At 41.4% G+C, this 22,344-nt stretch overlaps 1 protein-coding gene across 1 annotated transcript; it reads left to right on the forward strand.

The window, feature by feature from the left end:
* Nucleotides 1-25: 25 nt before the first annotated feature.
* LOC146328177 (period circadian protein homolog 2-like) lies at nucleotides 26-21,692 on the forward strand. Its single transcript, XM_084717048.1, has 22 exons — nucleotides 26-190; nucleotides 3,946-4,516; nucleotides 7,827-7,919; nucleotides 8,271-8,425; nucleotides 9,049-9,167; nucleotides 9,298-9,499; nucleotides 11,030-11,081; nucleotides 11,645-11,787; nucleotides 12,542-12,620; nucleotides 12,728-12,834; nucleotides 13,109-13,262; nucleotides 13,378-13,486; nucleotides 13,573-13,852; nucleotides 14,858-15,011; nucleotides 15,107-15,243; nucleotides 15,778-15,978; nucleotides 16,104-16,349; nucleotides 16,858-18,008; nucleotides 18,592-18,802; nucleotides 18,970-19,207; nucleotides 19,334-19,484; nucleotides 21,011-21,692. The coding sequence occupies exons 2-22, from the start codon at nucleotides 4,062-4,064 to the stop codon at nucleotides 21,164-21,166; spliced, it is 4,593 nt and encodes a 1,530-aa protein (XP_084573174.1). The 5' UTR covers nucleotides 26-190; nucleotides 3,946-4,061; the 3' UTR covers nucleotides 21,167-21,692.
* Nucleotides 21,693-22,344: the final 652 nt, after the last annotated feature.

A 22,344-nucleotide genomic window follows, 5' to 3' on the forward strand; every position in this document is an offset into this window, starting at 1 on the left:
CTGATTTGCTAGTAGGCCGGAGCCGGGGAGAGCCGGGGAGGAGCCGTTGACTACTGTGTCAACTCGTCTGAATCCCGTCTCCCATTGAGGAATACTGGAGGTCTATCTGAATGTTTTATTCACTGTTCGGTTTTGCTTTTACACGACACCGAGGGCAAGCGGAGAGGCGATTTTTACTTCGACAGCACAGGTTTGTTTCCATTAATTTTCACCCTTCAGCTGTAGTAAGAATGAATAATGGAGCTCAAAAAATAAGTTGCATAACGAAATCCGATGTGCGCATGCGCGATAATTCTGCTTGCTCTACTTATTGTACTTTTATAACCTAAAATTGCGGGCTTGAGGATTTCTGTTCACTCCTATGGAAAGAAAAGTGTTTGTTTTAGTGAAATGGCCCCTCAGCGGCCAAGCGGTTGCTGTTTTGTGGCTGATTTTGAGCGACATCGTTACTTTTACATAACTGTGTCAGTGTACCGTGCAGTGGATTGCAGGTCAACGTGTGTGTGGATTTTGAATAGCAGGTCAATGGGAGTTAGATGGGGGAAGGGATGTTTGTTCCCCTTAGAAATATGATTAAATTATATTTTCTTTAATTTAACAATTATCGTGTGTAAGCTTGACTATATATGAAATACTATAAACATATAATAGACATTTTACTCAAAACCATGACGATTAAAATGAGCTCTTAGACAGTTTTCCATTTCTGTTGGCCCAGAGAAAGCTTTGACAACGTTGGATTGCTTTATTGTCTCATATATTTCCATACACAGTGGTTTTATATCAATATATTATGCAGATTTATGTTAAATATAACTGAATGAACGTTATTTTAAAATAAATTGATTAGAATTCCCAAGCTATTAGGTTTATTTCTAGCTAAGTACTATTTATGGTGCACTTGAAGGGCCTACTGTCCACACACACCTACACCTACAGAAAACTGTTTGTCCCTGACACACCGTACCTGTGGATATTAGGTCGACATGATTATCTCATTACGCTGCTTTTCATTTTAATATGATCTGGATGTTGATGCCAGGTCTTCATTAGATAGCCACTGGAAGACCTTGAGCTGATTTTGACTCCTAATTTTGGATAATGTGTGGCCTCCATAGGACCACACAAACAGCAGGTGGGAGATCTCCTGTAATACAAAAGAGTGATTAACTCTTGCTAACATTGTTTCAGCTCCAAAGGTATTTTGCCATTACACTACTCTATTCAGAGTTATAGTGCTACTCTATTAGGCCTAAATACTAATAGGCTTATTCTTATTACAGTATCACTGATATGTTATTACTGTTGTTATGATTCATAAGATAGGTGTAATAACTCTTAAGTCATGTAGTATAGAGCCACATATTGTGATGAATTTTTTTTGATTGTGTCATTTAATATGAAACTAAATTATTAGCTTAGTTAAATTATACCTTTGTGGTTATCCTGGTTATTCTCTTCAAATAACACTAATGACCAAGTGTTTTGCCCTGTGATTACCTGGACTGTCTAAATGATAAGCAACATCTTTTAATCTGTCAGTTACTGTCTTCATAGTCATATAATGTCTGTCTCAGAATTCATTCAAGAATGCTCTTCTGAAGTACTGTGGGTTGGATAGAAGTGTAAGCATGTGGTTTTATGAAACAAGGCTACCACTGCTTTGTGCTGCACTATAGCCAATTCCATGTGACTGGAGCAGCGTTGTATAATGCTCCCTGAGATCTGTGCTAGTGTGCTGGGTGCTGGCGCTACAGCTGAAGCAGGGCTGAGCTGGAAGCAGAGGGAGTTCACTTTCATTATGTCATTCTTTCTTCTGCTCTGTTTTGAGTATGACATGTTTGTGTGTGTGCGGAGAGAATCTCAAGAGAGTTTTGAAGATCTGAGGAGAAATATGTAATTCACTGCTTGTATAGTCTTGCCTGCTGATCTGTTAATTGTTGTTCATGGCGAAAGGAGTCTCTGGTAAGATCATATCCATACTGCATGTGTTTTTAAAGTTGTAGAGAGTTAAAAAGTGATAAAATGTACAGGAAATTGTTTGTTTTATTGTCTTGCTTATGGGGGTTTTAGGTTTGTTTTGTATTACTGTTACAGGCATGGATGTATGATGGCTGCTTGCGCAAGTTTTGAAGTACAAAGTGTTGGTTATTTTCGTGATTCTACTGGATTGTTACATGATATATTATGACAAACCTCTTTCTGCTGGAGATCTTGACATATTTTGGTTGGCCTAGTTTTAAAACTCATTTTGTAGCATTTATTGTTGGTTGTTGAAGGTCTTGTGCCCTGCTACATGCTGTTCACACTGTTTCTAGAAAACAGACTGAGGAATAATAAGTAACTTGCTGCTGTATACTTTATTAATGTGATGTAACACTGTGTCACACGGTTGAATACACCAGTCTTGATAGTTTTGATCTTTTCTCTGTTTGCAAAAGGAGATCATAATAAGTCTGTTTGTGGCAACATGGTTATAACCCGTGGTCAACCCTCACTTCCTCCTGATTGGCTGACACCATTCTAACCTGTTGTCACTCATTGCTCACTCCTGATTGGCCATTTGCAGCAGCCAATAGAAAGCCTTTGCCGCTGCCTCAGTTTCACTGGGAGTGGGTCATTTCCTAAAGGTGGCAGTGGGTGTGTGGGTGGTTGGAAAGTCTGCTAGTTTTTTTTTGTAGATATTTAAAACACAAAAAACTTCCACTGAAACTTTGAGAAGTTATATAAAACAGGTTATGTAAAAACTGAGTGAAGAATAGACAAGCAGCTGAATTTGCACTCTTACATAAATAGCTGCAACCTGATCTTGGATAGCAGAAAATCAGTGAAATATTTGGGATTTGGCTTCGGTACCTGTTGCCAGTATTTCCTATTATGGCTTTAACAGACATAAATAGCTCCAACTGCTGCTGATCTGTTGTAGGAGGGGGAGGAGGCTGCAGAGCCGATGAAAACTGTTGCTTTGGCATTTTTATCACATTTATTTCAGATAAGGCTCTTACATCCTTGACTGTTTGTGAATGGGTTTATTTAGTTGTGGTTTGCCACAAGCAAGACAAATTCTACCTGTATGTGACAGCTCTTGTTACAATCCTAGGTTGTCTAAGGTGGCTTTTATAATTACAGAATATGATGCTATAATACCAGGTAAAGTAATCTTCTGTATGTTGTTGTTCTGTTAAAGGGCAACGCCATGTGTTACATAAGGCTGTGTTCATTTGATTTAGACTTAAGTGAACATTGACAATGCATGAATACATCTGTTTATGTGGGCTGTGTGTCCTTGACATTCATGATGATGCTACATTTGCCATTTTCACCTCAGAAATTGTTTGCCAGTTTTTCCTGCCATCTGTTTTGAAATTTAATTTGTGAATGGCCAGGTTGTTGGGTGCGGACAAATTATTTTAAAGCATTTTGTCTTTTCAGCATCCAAATTAGTCTTGATGGTTTGTGCGAGGTGAAGGTTTTTGTTTGGGTCATGTCTTCAGAGCTGTGCTTTCATCATCTGTTCACCTTTCATGTGAAAAAGTTCTTTAGAAAAACGGAACTGGATTGCGCTGGTCTGGGGCTTAAGTCCATGCAGAAAGGGCAAACGGCGGCCTATTTACTGTGTTGACCATTTGAAGGATGGATGGCAGCAGCCTTGGTGTCTGTGTGAGCGTGTGTGTGTGTGTGTGTGTGTGTGTGAGAATATCAACAGGATCACTGTGCGGCTGTGCCCTTTTGTTTATCGTGGACTTTAAAAATCTAAGGCCACATTGCCTGATCAGATCAAAGCACTCTGCTGTACTTCTGATGGATGGTTGCTTCTCTGATCCCCATTGATTGCTTCTTATTTTAGGACTGTTTCTTTCTTTACTATTGATCTGCTATCAATAGAAGTGCACTGGATTGTAAAGGGTGTGTCTGACTCACCTGTGTTTTATTTTCCTCCTTTAGTCTGCATCCCCACTGCTGAGGCATCAACCCAATTTATGTCCCAGGGCCTCGCACGTCATCACATTGCCATGTGGAAGGTAACTTAATCTCCGATCTTTAACCCTTTGGACCATCCCATGTCTGAGGACAGTGATCCAAAGCACTACCTGTACTCAACGCTGGACGGGTGCGAACGGAGCCGGGAAAGGGTCGGCTTCCAGGCGGAGGAAGAGGAGCGCTCTCCCTGCGGCTCCATCAGCCAACTTCACCGCATGGCCAGCAGTTACGACGAAGGTTGTGGCGGGCGGGATGGTGTTGAACTGGAAGCTGAGTTAGGATTGGCATCGGAGGGGAGCGAAAGCAGCCATGAGCACCCAGCTTCGCCAGGCTCCCCACACAACGACAGGAAGCGACCACGCGCACCTTTACATGAAGATGTAGAGATGGGTGGCAGCGGTTCAAGTGGGAGCGGGACAGAGTCCCATGGAAACGAATCACATGGCAATGAGTCCCATGGCAATGAATCTGTGGGCAGCTCAAATGGCAATGGCAAGGATTCTGCTCTCTTGGAGTCTTCAGGGAGCAACAAGAGGTGAGGAAACATCAGGTGCACTGAATCATGGTAAATGAAGTTTTTATCCCACTGCCATGGGGCTGCTCCCCCACCATCTAGGTCAGGAAGTAAGATTCATTAAATGTAATAGAAGGGCCATTTTCTCCTGTATGAGTCATTGTTGCTCTGAGTCATTGTTGGGGTCTAACAGCAAATGTCTCAGGCTGATGACAGAAATGGGTATTTTATTCCTATTATCAGATAGATAACAAAGAGACAATGACAGCTGGCACAGTTTCATTTTGAAATGACTGGTCATTTCCTTAAAAGAAAAATCATGTCTGCAGAAAAAATTAATATGATGCAGGCTCAGAAATTAAGCAGATTAATTGTCTACAAGTTGTCAATTCTGTGTTAATATAACTTGTAATTATATAGTGTGGCATACTCAAATAACGCTGTGCTCACTCCTCAGAGATTGTAATTACATGATTTTGATAAGAATTGTGGGTTTCAGTCGTAATTCTAAATAGCTGATGCCTAGACCTTGTTGTATAACAATATACAACTCAAACATGGCAGGCTTTTAATCACACGCCCCCCTACATCTGTGTGACTATTATTTTCATGTCCTGTCTGAAGAAAATAACACACCTACTGGAGGTCAGCTGTTACATAACCATGCTCTCCACCTCCATTTACATCCATGAGGAGGAGACAATTCTGGAAACGCTTTTCAATGTGCAGTCAAATACAACACCGCCTCTTACTAAGACTCCAAAACCAGTATATATTCAGCAGCTCAACACAAACGAAGGGCTGTATCTTTGGATGGGCTTGTATTATATTGTAGGTCTACATCTGTATTTATTTGTACTTAATGCATAAAATGCTACATGGACATTGCCAGAGTTGTCCTGTGCACACTGCAATACAACACTGAGCCAGTGTATTTCTTTCTCAATGACTGATGATGTTACGCTCCATAGGAATGTGCTGACAGAATGAGTTCAGGACGTCAACACACACCTGAGGAACTTGAAACACTTTGCGTCCATTTTGAGTTTAAGAAGTAAGCCGTGAGCCACCAGCTTCGGTTTGATAGCTACAGACTCGGTGTGCAGCTTAATTAAGATGGTGTGACCACAAGTCTTAACAGGTTCATAACATTAATAGTCAATTGGTTTAGCCGTTTTGACAGACAGCGTGTAAAGAAGTTCAAATTCAGTCTGACATTGCCTTTACTTTTAACTGATTTCTGTGTGGGAGATGTAGTTTTCCCTCACTAATCACTAGAGACTAACATACTGTATATGCTGCACAGCTTGATGATGCTTGTGTCATATCATGATGTCCACAACTCAGAGGGTGGGTTGGAGTGAAGTTTAGCCGGAGGGATGCAAGGTTTTTAAGGCCAATATTTAAGATAAGTTGAAAAAGTTAAATAATCTGATGATGATGGGTTGTGTGTTGGCAAGAACCTGGTGATATGATATGTATCACAATACATGGGGTAATGATTCAATATATTGTGATGCTATAAGCAACGTGATATGCTGCTATTTTTAAAATCTAATTTTAGGAAAACTCATCATGTAAAGAACACACCCCTTTATGTATAAAATCTGATTTAAAAGTTCTTGTTTTTATGCAACCAGAACAATAAAGATAGATAACGACACTGCTATCTAACTGTTGGGCTTTTAAGCACAACACAAAATGAATCGTTGCCACAAATGTTTGCATGTATCACAATATCCTGATACAGCGTTTTTGAGAATCGAGTATTACAAAACACAATATTGCACTACTGAAGTGTATATTTTTTTGCACCCCTAATAATAAGAATAAGAATAATACATTTAATTTATAAGGTCATGGGAAACATTGTTTATCCTGTTTGGATTGACTTAAATCTTCACAGTCAAAATAGAAGTTGGTTGTCCGTGTATTGACGCTTGACAAAAAGACATGTAGGACGTCAATTTAAACAGAAAAGTAGCAGCAGTGAAACTGTGCTACCTTATTATTACATTTCAAACATTGCACCCCATGATCTGTGTAATGTAAAATCTCCAGGGCAACAAAAGGTACTATAGAGCAATAAATGTCAGTTGATGGTTATCCAGCTGTGCAGCCGTCAACAGAAACTGACATTGCGTCAGATGACGCCTCAGTTCACGTAACGTTTCCTATGTTCTTCCTTCCCCACATGTTTTCATTGCATGTCTCAAGATTAAAGCTGTAAAAAATACAAGAAAAAGAGTGGAGGACTTGTGGAGGCAGTTAATGGACTGTCCTGAGCCTTTGTCTCCTCATCATGTTTTCTCCTAAGCACTTACATATCTGACACATACTCTGAGCTTCTTTGGTGCTCAGTGGATATTTTCGAACTTCTGTTGAGAATTTTGAAGAAAAAAACTGATCTTGCTTTGTAGTCTCCTATCACCGTCTGACAATGAAATCAACTACCTTTAGCTGGCGATTGTGTTCTCCTTCCTTTCACTCTTTCCAATGGCCTCCTTTTACAAAGGCTGATTTTAATTTGATTATTTTACAGTGTCCTCTTTTGCTGCCTTGTTGCATCATGCATTTGTCAGATTTTTGTGGTTTATCACAGCCATTAGAGCTACAATACAGTCTAAAGGCTACGTTAACAAGAGATAATCTGTAAAAAAAACAACGTAAAAACAAGATTTGTTTGATCAGAAAAGCACGTATAGAAGAGATTTTTTTATATTCATTAGGGATGTAATACCACGAAAAACTCAAATTATGATAATCCTATAATCAAAAAGTCCATAATAAAATGTTTATGGTGATGTTAAAAAAACTTTATTATATAATTAATCTGATGTCCAGCATTTTTTGTTAGGTAAAATTTCTCTTGATTTTAACTTGAATTGCTTCTTTCTTTCATTAATAAAGTAAAATAAAAGTAGCCAGCCATGACCAAAGCATATGCAAAAAAAATTGGCATTAATTAATTAATTAATTAAATATCTCTGTAGATATCAGAACAGTCTGGTATGTTTTTGAGACTTTTTCTTATTGTGATATCATGACATTGAATGTATTTTTACATCCTCTTGAACTTTACGCCACCTAGTCCTTGTCTTGTTTGATTCTTGTTGGTTGCCATCCATACTTGTGTAGACTTCTTCATAAAAGGGACACAGATGGTATGTCTGTGGCATTCTGGGTACACTTTATAACAGCAAGTCCTTGACTCACTTAATGTGTTTAGTCTTACCTTCTATTATGGCGTTCTAAGTGTCCTGTCATTATGCTCTATTTTGTGGCCTCTCTGTACCCCGTCAATGACATGACATGTTGTTTGTGGTTACAGCTCAAACTCTCACAGCCCCTCACCGCCAAGCAGCTCCAATGCCTTCAGCCTGGTGAGCTCTGAGCAGGACAACCCTTCAACCAGCGGCTGCAGGTTAGTCTGGTATAATTCATTTTGAATCGAGATGCAACGCCTGCCTATTTGATACACTTAAAAAGTGTGTCAAAAAATTAATGAAGCCTGTATGGATTACTTATTTATTCCTCCTTAGATGTAAAATGTGTCGGCAGTGGGAGTTTTTACTTGCATGCTCTTAGAGTCTGACCCACAGGAGATACATCCCACTGTCAATCAGTCCCCTCATACCCCATCCCCTTGCGTACTGCTAGTCCCCTCCTGTTCTGCTCTGCATGCTGCAAAGCTGTGCTCCTCAGAGTGTGACAGCACTGGTGACACCTTGTCATTTTTTGATGCACGTGTATCTGTCTCATATGCACCCTGCAGCAGCGAACAGTCCGCCAAAGCGAAGACACAGAAGGAGCTCTTCAAGACCCTAAAGGAGCTGAAGATGCACTTGCCGTCGGAAAAGAGGAGCAAGGGCAAGTCCAGCACTGTTAACACGCTCAAATATGCACTGCGATGTGTCAAACAGGTGAAAGGTAAGACTCGCCTCCGTTGACACTTTTTTCATGCAACTGTATGCATGTTTTTATATTGCTGTTTATTCTACATCAGCTATAATGATGCCTGCCATACTCGTGAATAAATGCTTTTTTTTCTGAAAATGGCTGAACAATTAATGAAAATTTTATCAAACCTGCAATATTGCCTGCTTTAATTCTCACATTGCAGGAGGCGCAGGCAAAAACACTTTAAATTAAATATTGCAGTGCTGCAGAGATGTTTTGACTTACACATCATATTCTGCAGACTTAAGAAAATGTTTTGGTTTGGTACAGATTCTTGCGATCACACCATAACCATTCTTAATATGTTTATCAATTAAAATTACTTAATGTTAAATGATGTGTGTACATTGCGATATCAGTCAAAATAACCGCGATGAGATACTGTTTTAAAATTGTTCAGCCCTAATTGAAAATCTTGTATAACTTTGGCCAATTTGGGACAGACTCTGAATCATATTCTGTGATTTTGTGTGTGAATGTCGCATAAAAAGCAGTTATTAAAACCTCTCTTATGGATATGAGATCTTCGATACTGACTACGTACTCTGTGTGTAGTGATGTGTGCATTGATCCACCTTCTCTTTGCTTTGTAGCCAATGAGGAATACTATCAGATGCTGATGATTGACAGTCAGCCACCAGGGTTTGACGTGTCCTCCTACACCATAGAAGAAATTAACAGCATCACTTCTGAATACACCCTTAAAAACACTGTAAGTAACCCTGATCACCTCACAATAAAGAAAGAATATCCAAAAAAGTATATTGCAGAACTGCAGTTACATAAAAGAATGGAAAGACACCTAACTAACACTTTTCAAAAAAAAATCTTTTTCCTGGCAGGATATATTTGCTGTAGCCGTGTCACTCATCACGGGGAAGATTGTTTACATCTCGGACCAGGTAGCGTCCATCTTGAACTGCAAGCGGGAAGTGTTTAACAACGCTAAGTTTGTGGAGTTCCTCACACCTCAAGACGTCAGCGTGTTCTACAGCTTCACCACACCCTACCGCCTGCCCTCGTGGAGCATGTGCACTGGAGCAGGTACCAGCTATCTCGAAACGCAAACCTTAAACAGTAACTTCAGTATTTTTCAACTTGGGCCCTATCTTCTTAAGTTTTAATGTTTTAGTGACTAATCGGGACAACATGTTTTTAAAACTGACTGTACACTCCATTTCTCTCTGCTGCTTCTTTGATCTGACATGTCAGACTTTCCCTCAACCATCTCCTGATATTTTAACATCTACCTCAGTGAATTAAAGTTTTTTTTTTACCAGACTAGAGCTGCTGATTGTTGGAGCACTGGAAAGATGAGCAGAGACATTTTTGTTGAGTTTCATTTTGTTTGAATGAAGATGACAATGATAAAATTCTAAAAAAATACGCGTTTGCAAAGGAAGTCTGGTTAGCTTGCAGCTCAGTTTCACTTCAGCTGGCTGCAGTGCTTTCCCTCAATACTGAACCAATTTAAAATGCTGTTGACCCCATTAGTCTGTCAGACACAAAAACATGGGAAAACAGGGTCCAGGTTGAAAAATATCAAAGATATCCTTTAATTTGAAGGCATTTCTTCAGTTCAGCTGTGAATGAATCCTCATTTCAAGTTGTCAAAATTTGTCCTCCTGAAATAAATAGAGGCTTATTTTAACATGGGACTGCACATGGTGGGGCAGGGAGGGTAGATTTCCATCACCCACAAAGAGCACGTGGAAAACCCACATGAAACACTATTCTAACCACCCCCACACACACATGGTCATACACACATAGCACATATTTCATTAACATGCTCAATCACACATTAATGGATGCACGCCTACTCACACACCTGCCACGTATTTGCTGAAAACATAATGGCTTGGTTGTGCTGTTAGAAGCTCTGCGTTACTAGTTTATTAGGTACACCTGCATAGATCTTAATGCAAACCACTGCAGAAGCTCTGCAATAAATCTGACTTTCTGAGGCTTCAATAATAGCTCATATCGTGTCTTAGAGGCATGGATTCATGTCTGTGGTCAATTTTGGAGCTGCTGTTAGTTGTGATTGCATTATATTGATAGATGTTTGTAATATTCTCTCCTGTTGTTTTTGAATAGCGACTAAAACAACTTTAAGATTGTACAGCCACATTAAATTATGCAAACCATTAGTCACTTTTCAAGCTGGTCCTGGCTACAGCTATACAGTTAATTGAAATATGATCAAAATTGCGATATGGCCCATTGCAATATGAATATCACAGAAGCTGTAACTGGTAAAGCAAAATGTGTGACAAAACAGTTCTGTCTGGGTAATTGAACCTGTTTAAGTCATTGCTGAGCAGCTGCACTTTTACATAAAACTTCTTTCTAGTGCCTTGACTACAGTGCTTCTTCAGTTGCATAACTGTAGAAAACTCTTGCAATGCCACCCTTCCTTTATCACCTCTTCCCTTTTTGCAAGAGAAACTTCTCAGCTGCTGTTAACAGTGTGATGAATATGGATGACTAACAGATGGGCTGTTTTGAAAGTGGTCAATCTGATGCTCTTGGTGATAATTTCAACCCACCTTCTCCCTGCCTCTTATCCAGAGTCGTCTCCCACGGAGTGCATGCAGGAGAAATCCTTCTTTTGCCGCATCAGGTGAGTGACAGTGGACAGCAGCTTCTCTGATCCATAGTTTCCTGCTCAAACAGGCTCTGAGTCAATAGCATAGTGCTGGTGAGCAACAGAGAGGAGGGAGGAAGTCAGCAGCTGTGAGCCTTTAAACTGTTTCCCCATCTAGTGGCTAAATAGGGTGTTACAGCTACAGATAAAGGTCCTCTGTCAGTCTGTTTCTTCATCACAATAAAACAAAATCAACAGCTGGAGTTTAGAGGTTGTCTGTAAGATCCCTTGTTAGCTATTTACTTTGACTGACCGAAAAATATCTTTGTATTTAAATGTATGGAATGATTGTTAAGAAGGAGGATTTAATCCAATTCCAAACTTTCATCAGACTTAAACATTTTTAAAAAATTACAAATTTACAGTTTAAGTAAATAGCCTGTATATATATATGTATACTGTATTTGTATCTACAACAACAAAAAAAATGTATGAAGCATCGTACAAATTTAGACAAACAAAAACAGGTAGTACTCCTATACTTTGAAGCAGGATTTCAATTGTGTGTGTGTGTGTGTGTGTGTGTGTGTGTGTTGCAGTGGTGGGAAGGAGCGTGAGGGTGATCTCCAGTACTACCCTTTCCGTATGACTCCTTATCTGATGAAAGTCCAGGATGCTGAGCTGGCTGAGGAGCAGTTCTGCTGCCTTCTTCTGGCTGAGAGAGTGCACTCAGGATACGAAGGTGAGGCCTGCGGTCACGTACACATGTGATGACACATTGATTAATCTATTGATCATTTACTCAATTTATTGATTAGGTGTTTGGTCCATATGATGTCGGGAAATGTTCATCAGTATTTCCCAAAGCCCAAAGTGGCACCCTCAAATGTTTGGTTTTTTCTGTATGTACAAAGATATTCAGTTTACTGTCATAGAGGAGTGTAGAAACCAGAGAATATTCACATTTGGTGAGCTGAAATCATAGAATTTGGATTTTTTTGTGCTATTTTGACCAAGAAAATTGAATTCTTCTGCTGCAAAATATGTTGTTCTTCCCACGTCCAGTGATGTTGTTGGTGTTAAGGAAGAACTACAGGCTGTGTTTCAGCTTAGATTTCTAGTCTCTGCCTCTGGGTAGCCAGGGGGCTGTGCTAGATGAGTATTTTTATCAGCCAACGCTATATTCTAACCAATAGAGTAATAACTACATGCTAGGATGGTGATACATGGCAACATGGGCATGGGAAGCTTGCATGCAATGCATCCCTGTACATGTAAGCACTGCTGGCTAAGCTCCAAGAGCATACTTGGTCAATATAGCTCATAATGAGGAATTTCTTGCTTTCACTGAACTACATTTACCATCAAAACTGAGTCTGATATCCACATAAAAAGTGCCAAATATTCCCTTTTAAATAAGAGAGTTGGCTAAAAACATGGTATTGTACATAATGATCACTGTTTGCTCTCTATTTTTTCGTCTTCCCTCTCTGCAGCACCCAGAATCCCCCCTGACAAGCGTATATTCACCACCACACACACCCCTAACTGTGTGTTCCAGGATGTGGATGAGAGGTGAGTGAGTCCTGCAGTGGGTTCTCTATGACATCTTGGTAACTCAGCCTGATGAGTTGATGTGATTTTCTTTGTCTTCAACATCCTGTTGTCATTTACTCCATCAGGGCAGTTCCTCTGTTGGGTTACCTCCCTCAGGACCTGATCGGGACCCCTGTGCTCCTCAATCTGCACCCAAGTGACCGACCCCTGATGCTGGCTGTGCATCGCAAGAGTAAGAGCCCCTTTCATTCACTTAATTCACTGATAGGCACAGTAGTATCAGCGCTGAAAGGCAGTTTTTTGCATCTACTGGAGCCCAGATTTTAGCAGCCTCTCATTATTTACTTGTCTTAAGATGCTTCAAAGAGCGCAATTGTGTTCTATAACTGTATATCAGGTTGTATTGATGCCTAGCTGAAGAAAAATAACAAATTTTAACTGGTGCATTAAACCTTTTATATTGGTCAGCTGTCTCTCACACACACTCAACCTTCTGTTACCAACAGTTCTGCAGTATGCTGGTCAGCCGTTCGATCACTCCTCGGTCCGTTTTTGTGCAAGAAACGGCGAGTACATCACTGTTGACACGAGTTGGTCCAGCTTCGTCAACCCCTGGAGTCGCAAGGTCTCCTTTGTCATCGGCAGGCACAAAGTCCGCATGTGAGTATACCTGATGTGTTGGTTCAGGTTTTTTTTTTTACCTTCAGTACTGATGTGTTGGAATATATTTCACTTTGAGCATGCTAGATGACAGTGGTATGTGTTTGTTTTTCAGGGGTCCTGTGAATGAAGATGTTTTTGCAGCACCCGCTTTCCATGGAGGGAAGATGATGGATTCAGACATCCAGGAAATTAGTGAACAGATCCACAGGCTTCTACTCCAAGTATGAGCACACACATGACGCCCCCTTAAATGTGCATTTACATACCGATATTTGTCTGTTTCTGTAACAGCCTTTTCTCTCTTCAGCCGATCCACAACATGGGCTCCAGTGGTTATGGCAGCCACGGCAGCAATGGATCCCATGAGCAGCTGGTGAGCATCAGCTCATCCAGTGAGAGCAATGGGAACGTCACGGCAGGGAGGACAGCAGAGGAGACGGGCAAGGCCAAGCCTCCCAGGACGTTCCAGGAAATTTGTAAAGGGGTTCACATGCTGAAGAACCAGGACTCACAGGTCTGCCTGCGCTCCCCATCCCCTTCGCCCTCACCATCGCCATCCAAGCCTGAGCAGAAGAAGACCACTGATGGTAAGTTCAGTTTAATATCACCTAACAGATAATGAAAGTTTAAACCTTGGGCTGTACACAAGATGAAAAAAAGGTTGGACACTCATACACATCTGTCAGTGCAAATAATCACACGTCTTGAAGCATTGGTGACAAAGTGAGCAATAGGGATGAGCAAATCAGGATCAATACACTGATTTTCACAAGCTATTTATTTGGTATCAGTTCTTCCAGATATAGTTTAGATAATAATTACAAATTGTTGTTTGCTGCATCACTTTAAAACTCCTTCAGTAGTTGTCAATAAACATCCCTGACGTTTTTAGTTAGCTGGCCATGTCACGTGACCGTGGAAACCTATGAGACATGAGAACCACAGTCACACATTTTTTCATCAAACTTGTGAGTGAGTGGCAGAAAGGAAACATGATGTGGTGTGGCGTGATTTTTCACGTGTAAAGAAAAATACAGCAAGAGGCACAATTTGTTACAAGAAAGAGCTGCACAGCAGCAACACAAGCTATCTCTTCAAACATTTAAAAATCAGCACACCCTGAAAGGTATAATGAAGCTGAACAAAAAAAAGATGATAGTTATTTGTTTTATTATCATTTTTATTATAGTATTTGTGTAAAATAGTTATCACTTCCACTCATTACACTACTTTATTTAATTGTACTTATATTTGCATTTGTACTAAATGTGTTCTTATTGATTGGTATGTGTTATGTGATTTTCAGATTTTCTCATTATTTTTAAAAGTTACATACCCTTTTAAAAAATGATCAGTATTGATATCTATATCTGTATCAGTATTGTTAAAATTGTGACAAAAAGTATCAGTATCGTATTGAATATTTTGGTATTGCCCATTCTAGGAGCTTTAACACAGAAATGGTGTCTTAAAAAACTGCTTTGCTCTCTAAATATTTCACAGATGAGTCTTAGTCAACATCAGAAGGAATAAAAAGTTGTACTCCTAAAACAAGATCGTTCATTTTCTCATCCATTCCTCTCCTGCACCAGTGTCAACTCAGAAGAGTCCAGCGGTGCGTCTGAAGGACTCAGCGCCCCCTCTGCAGGCCAGAGACAGTACTGCAGCCAGCATAGATGACTTCCCCTGCAAAGATCAGACCGTCCACTCCTACCAGCAGATCAGTTGCCTCGACAGTGTCATCAGGTAAGGGTCAGCATTTGTGTTCATGAATAATTTTAGTTAAAAAATCACATTTGTGAAGTGCCCACTCTCTTATTTAATACATTTCTGTTTCTCAGGTACCTGGAAAGTTGTAACATCCCCATCACAGTGAAGAGGAAGTACCAGTTCTCCTCCAACACCACCTCCTCCAACTCAGATGATGACAAGAAGGGCTCAGAGGACGGCATGCAAGTGCCTCAGGATACAAATCCAGGCATGTACACATTATGCATCTGTCACACACGTCACACACTATCTAGGATTTTAGATTTCATTTCATTTCATTGTTGCCTGCATTCACTTGGGTTCACCTGCTTTTAGATTTATTACGATACCACAATTTGAAACCTTAATACAATATTGAAAACAATACTTGATAGCTCTTTTGATATCACAGCAAGTTTTTGGCAAAGGCAAAAGTATAATTTGGTATCTTTTTTTAAATTAACAACCAGCATACAGTGCTAATACAGAAAAAGTTGCTGAATGCTGTCTGGTTTTGTTGCAAGCAAAAAGGACAATCAAGACTGAACTAAAGTGAGGCCTTTGATGAGCATATTGATTTTTCTCTTTTTTTGGTACTGTCAGTACTATTTAATGTTAGTATTGTTTTGTTTTTAAACACGTGATACTGAAAAAGCATCAGTATTTCTATACTTTTGAAAACCTTACCAGTTACACTGATAGAAATTAGACTGTCATCATCTATAGCTTGGAGCTTACAGGGGATTTCTCCCTCTTCATCCAGACCCTTTGATGCTGGACGCCCAGCCAGGCCTGTCAAACATGAAAGCACCAAAGAAGCCTGGAGCTGCTGCTGTGGTGGGAGGCCCCTTGGCACCCCTCACCTTGCCCAGCAAGGCTGAGAGTGTGGTGTCCATCACCTCGCAATGCAGCTACAGCAGCACCATCGTCCATGTGGGAGACAAGAAGCCTCAGCCAGAGTCTGGTGAGTACTGGTGTTTTTTTTTTTGCACAGAAACATATCTATGTCAACATATGGTGTGTATTCATCCAAACAATAGATATCATGATCTGTTTGACTAATGCTTATTGCTCCGATTCTTGCTACAGAGATTATTGAGGATGTGGCAGAGAGCCCTGCACCCCCGGCTCTGCCTGTCAGTGTGGTGTCTCCACCCAGCCAGGAGAAGGAGGCCTACAAGCGTCTGGGACTGACCAAACAAGTGCTGGCTGCACACACCCAGAAAGAAGAGCAGGCCTTCCTCACACGTTGCCGAGAGCTCCGCAACGCAAGGACCTTGCAGAAGGACTGTTCAACATATCTGCACAAGCAGAGAGGGCCAGTCAACGCTGAAGGTACACAAGGTTAAATAGTAACCACATGAGACTGAAATGGTTTTCATAATTTATTTGCATTTTCTCGTATTTGTGACTATTAATTAGTATTATTAATGGGGCAGCCACAGTATGTAGTCAATTTTTTTTTCAATGCTTAAAAGGAATTAATTAATGTGGGGTTGTATGAGGGTACGTATCGATTGCCAGTGTAATACCTACTGCAGATGCCAGTCATTTCACCCCCATTGTGGGGAGAACAGCATGGAAGCTAAGCGATTAACTGCTGTGAATAAGTACCACACTTAAAAAACTCCAAACTATCCCTCTGAAATTTTAAAAATTTAGTTTCTTTGTGCAAGGTTAGGTTGTTTAACATTACCTGAAAAGTTTTCTTATACAGTGTAGAGGTATAACAGGTGAGGCTCCCAAAAAAAAAAGAGAAAGAACCAAGACAGAGAAAGCAGAGTAGGTAACTTTCTGCCATATCTGAAAAACACCCTTCTGACTTCCCCTTGTGTTTTCTCAGAATCATCTGGACCACGGGGTGTAGCCAAACAGGGCACCACAAGACCTGAGACCACTGCCAAGAAGGGCATTCGCAACAGGAAGTCCAAGAAGCCACGGATGAAGCATCCTGATTCATCAGACAGCGCCATATCAAATCGCAAACCCCGGCCGCCCCTCCAGGGTCTCAACCAAACCTCATGGTCCCCGTCCGAAGCATCTCAGTCAGCTTTTAACGTCTCCTATCCAGCCATGGTGCCTGCCTACCCGCTCTACCCCCCAGCACCCGCTGCCCCGGCTCAGGCCCCCATCCCTGACCCCTCCCTTTCCACAGGCTTTGGAGATGGGCAGAGCACCCAAGCCCCACCTGCTGCTACTCCATTTCCTGCTCCCATTGTTACACCTGTGGTGGCTCTGGTGCTACCCAATTACCTCTTCCCCCAAATAGGGCAGTTAGGTCAAATCGGGCAGCTGGGGGCTGCTCCTAGACCAATATTTTTCCCAGACCAGACCCAGACTCAACCTGCATACACTACACAGCAGCCCTTTCAGCCCCCACAGCCCACCTACACCATGCAAACACAGCCCACCTACACCAGCCAACAGCCGTTTCCCGTGCAGACTGCCTTTGCCCCCCAGCAGCCATTCCAAACGGCTCAGACCCCCTACACTACCCAGCAGCCTTTCCAGGCTGCTCAGACCCCGTATTCTACTCAGCAGCCTTTCCAGGCCCCTCAGACTGCCTACACTACCCAGCAGCCTTTCCAGGCCCCTCAGACTGCCTACACTACCCAGCAGCCCTTCGCTGCCCAGCCTTCTTTCTCAGTGCAGACTCAGTTTGTGGCTCAGGCCTCGTATCCAGCTCAGCCCTTCCCCTACAGCCTAGCCGCCGAGCCCACCAAAGCCAGAGAGGGGGCAGCGTCACGCTCCTCCACTCCAGCCTCTGGAGCAAGGGAGCCCGCAACATCGCCACCATTGTTCGAGTCACGGTGCAGCTCGCCCCTGCAGCTCAATCTGCTGAGCATGGAGGAGGGACAGCGGTCAGTGGAGCGGCAGGACAGCACAGCGCCCTCAGCTGGAGGTCAGGGCAACAGTACAGCAGCAGCATCTGGGGCAGCTGGAGCAGCAGGGGAGAAGACTGGAGGCACGGTCAAAAGTGACAACCACCAACAGGTGAGAGACAGTGAAGCAAGTGACAGAGAGACTGTCTTAAGGTTCAGGTCCAGGATTTTGGTGGCCCTGAACAAGATTTTGTTTGTGGCCCCAAAACTCTCCCAGCAGAACTACCAAATAACACACAGTACTCATAACTGAATGAATACACACACTTTGCTTGTTTGCTGTGTTACTGACCAGTGTTTTCCTGCAACATTTAAGTTGTGTTTTGATATTAATGATTTAAAATGAACACGGCAACATTAATTAAACAATATAATGATTGTATTATTAATTTTAGCTGGAACATTTTTCATTAGAAGCAATGCCATGCTGTAAGGCTCACACCGAAATAGCCTAATTTTCCAGCTTCATAAGTGTGAGCAACACAGAAAGTCACACTGATCATGTAGCCTTCTGTAACATTTGTAGCCTCAGACGACTGCAAGCGGCCAACCCTGACTGTCTTTGATTTAACATCAGAACGCTGTCTTGTAAAGGCTTGAATCACTCATATACACACATACTTGTAAAGCCTGTCACGTTGCCCCTCTTGAAGTGTGAGGGTTTGTTTCTGATGGTTTTCTGCCTTGCGTTTCAGGTGGAGTCTCCAGGAGATGGCGCTCACAGTGATGGAAACTCCTCATCCTGTGACTTGTTGGACATCCTGCTGCAGGAGCAGGAGGACTCCCACTCTGGCACTGGATCAGCCACCTCTGGCTCCATGGGCTCCGGATCGGGCTCCGGATCGGGCTCCAGATCAGGATCAGGCTGTAGGACATCAGCTAGTGGAGCGTCTGGGAGCAGAACAGGTCAGTAGAGGAACACCCAGGCTTGACATGAAACTTAGCTTCTCTTCATGCAACTTCATGGTATTACTAGTGCCTAACTGGTTGGTATAAAGGTTCAACATTTCCCATATAGTGCAGATAATTAAGCTTATTTTTGACTGTTTTTCTGTCTCTAAAATTGTTTATAGGGAGCAGCAACACCAGCAAATACTTTGGCAGTATTGACTCCTTGGAGCATGACCACAAGGCCAAGGCCAAAGCCAAGACAAGGGGCGAGGGAGGCTCTGAAGGCGGCCAGTCACAGGCCAAGGTCTCAAGCCAAGGGGAGGGAGAACATTTTATCAAATATGTTCTCCAGGAGCCCCTCTGGCTGCTGATGGCCAATGCTGATGACAAAGTCATGATGACATATCAAATGCCGTCCAGGTAAGACACTGACTTCATAGGTTTTATTTTAGGGGAAACAGAATCTCAAACAGAGGACTATTATTAACATTATATGTATGAGCCTTGTCAGTAAACTGTAATGTGTTTGTATTTTCTGACCCTCAGGGACATTCAGAAGGTTCTGCGGGATGACAAGGAGAGGCTGAGACAGATGCAGAAGAGCCAACCTCACTTCTCCTCAGACCAGCGGCGAGAACTAGTGGAAGAGCACCCCTGGATGAGGAGGGGAGGTCTACCTGCTGCTATAAATGTTAAGGTCAGGACCACACACAACAACATATTAAAATGCCTTCTACCTAGCTCCATCATAGTTCCTGCTCAGTATAGTCTCCTGAAATCTAAGACACATTTGGCCTGAAAATGTTCAAAACTGAAAGTATTGACTGTCACATAAAACATTTGCAAATGACAGCTTCATTCTAAAAGTACTGGTTTCTTTATTTGCCTTTAAAATCAACGTACAGTCCACAGTAAGTTTCACTTAAACACAAACTGGCAGTTCCTTATTCACAAATTTAAAAAAATTTAAAACACTTATCATATGTGGACATCAGTTTGAGTAGATCAGTAAAACTCTGATTTCTGGACAGCAGCTGGCTAGCTTAGCTTTGCAAGATTGGGAAAAAAAAATAGTGGATATAAAATCTGCCTATGAGGATCTCTGAAGCTTGCTAATAATGTAGTGTAAAATATATTATAGTATATTTAATATAGAATAAGAATGACAATTTCTGGACTGTTTCTTGACTGGGAACAGTGAAGGTTGAGCAATATGACAATATTAAACATGCAACGGCAGAAATGTGTCAACCAATAGAGATCTGGGAATATTGTGTTCTCCTTGGGAGAAGGCCATGTAGCATATCAGGGCTGGATTCTCATCGCAAATCCAGCTGCCTCACAAGGTTATTCTTTCGTGACAGCTGTTGTTGGTTGTAATGCACCTCTTAGTTGGTTTGCATACCACCACAGAAGAAGAGTGTGACAAGAAAACATGGAGGGGGAGAGTGACATTGTAAATACAGAGCAGGAGGCATTTGTTTTTAACTCAGTCTTATCTCATGTGAGGCTGTATTTGTTTTTTTTTTCGTTAGAGGTGCTGCTAGGCAGCAGAACTAGGCTAGCTGCTTCCCCCTGGATCCAGCATTTCTGCTAAGCTAAGCTAACTGGGTGCTTGTAGTAAGCTTAAGAGTTTCAGTGTTCCAGAAGAACAGTCTCAATTAAATCAAAAACTTAATTGTGATATAGAAAATAGTCAAATTAAGGTTTGTGTAATATAGCTGAAAATTTATCATCACAGAATGTTTCATTTCAGAAGTTATCAATCATTGGGGATTTTAATGATCTCTTTTTGAAAAAGAACGGGAGAAAAACGTTGAATATAAGCACTTTATTATCAAGACACAGGTAATAGACTTAATAAAAAATGAGGAAAATGCCATTTTCCTCATCTTCTTACTCCACTGTTTCTCTTGTTGTGTCACATGTCGATGGTGCAACTGAACAGCACAGCTGTTAAATGATTGGCTGTTTGCATGTCGCTCATACCACACTCCCTTATCAAGGGATAAAATAGGCTGTTTATGAGTAAGGGCATATTCTTTATGTGCTTTAAGTATGGTTTGCTTAAAATGCTTAAGTTAAACAATTAAACATTTTATTAAACAGTTTTCTTGTTGCTATTGATGAAGTGTCTCCTGATGATACATGTCACTACTATTAAATTGACCAGGCCTAGTAAAATTTAAATATATTTAATATCTGCTTTGTGTACGTCTTTAGGAATGTGTGTACTGCGAGGATGCAGCAGCAGCCCCCATTGAGGAGGACCTGCCAGACATGGACATGGGCGAGCTGGGCGAGGAGTTGAGCCAAGAGAGCCAGAACGCTCAGAGCCAATCAGAGGAGCCTCAGGCTCAACCAGATGCTGGCTCGTGAACACGCACACCACCAGCAGGGGGACACACTCAACCAGCCATGGACCCTCATGATGCACGCACACATACACAATGTGGATGTGGGACAAACACACACATCATGAACTCATGCAGAACTCTGCGCTGCCATTGTGGTGAATGTGAGGATGTGTGCTGTTTGTGTGTTCATACATGTATGTGTGTGTTGTGTGGAGGACTGCAGCTGAAGGACAGCACTTATTGCACCCACACAGGGGGCAGTAAAGCTTTATGAGGGTCTTTGTATGCATGACCCTCATATAGCCAACTTACACACACATACACATGCTCATTGAAATATTTGGGACCCAGCCTGTGAGGTTGGTGACCTTCGGCCTCAATATATTTTTATTTAATTGTTTCCCATCTGCTTTGTCAGAGTCAGAGCTTTACAGCAACATGAACAGTTATTATTCTAAAAAAGACAAATTTAATAGTTAATAGACATCTTCTAAATATATTTGATTAAATAAATATATATATATATATTTTGACAAAATAATTGTCACCTAACAGCAGCCCAGCATTGCTGTTTAAATACTCTCCTACCAGACATAATGTTTGTGTTTTATCGTTTTGCCACATGGTCTCATTGAAGTCCCTCAAACCCCAGGATTCCCTTTGTTTTTCCATCTAGAACTATGTAGAATAGTTGTGGTGCTCACTGGATGATGTAGTCCGGGTCAAATTACAGGGACTCCCACTTTTTGTATCATGGATAAGTTTTTATGTCACTGATCTCCTCGTCCCTGAGTATTTACTTCACCCAGACACACAGCAGTGGTACAACCTGACTCAACAGCCAACACAGGGCTGCGTCTAACTTTCCACAACATTGACAATCTGAGACATAGTGCAAGATATTCATTTAAGCATCTTATTTATTTTCTACCAGATAATGTATCTAGAATAGATTTTTTTAAGCTAAAGCCAAATCCATTAAGCTACAAGAAAGTACTTATATATGAACAGTTTACAGGCGCTGGCAAATAACTCCATTTAAAGTCACTTTACTCTGATAACTGAAAACCGGAACTAGCTCATCCATTTAACAGATTTATCCATCCATCTATCTATCTTTAAGTGTTGTAGCCCTGTGCCCATCTTAACACAGCACTGGTGCTATGAAGAAGTGGTCATCATCACACATTAAAATAAGAA

Source organism: Lutjanus erythropterus, chromosome 4 (assembly GCF_056507025.1).
Source record: "Lutjanus erythropterus isolate fLutEry1 chromosome 4, fLutEry1.hap2, whole genome shotgun sequence".
NCBI classification, from domain to species: Eukaryota; Metazoa; Chordata; class Actinopteri; order Lutjaniformes; family Lutjanidae; genus Lutjanus; species Lutjanus erythropterus.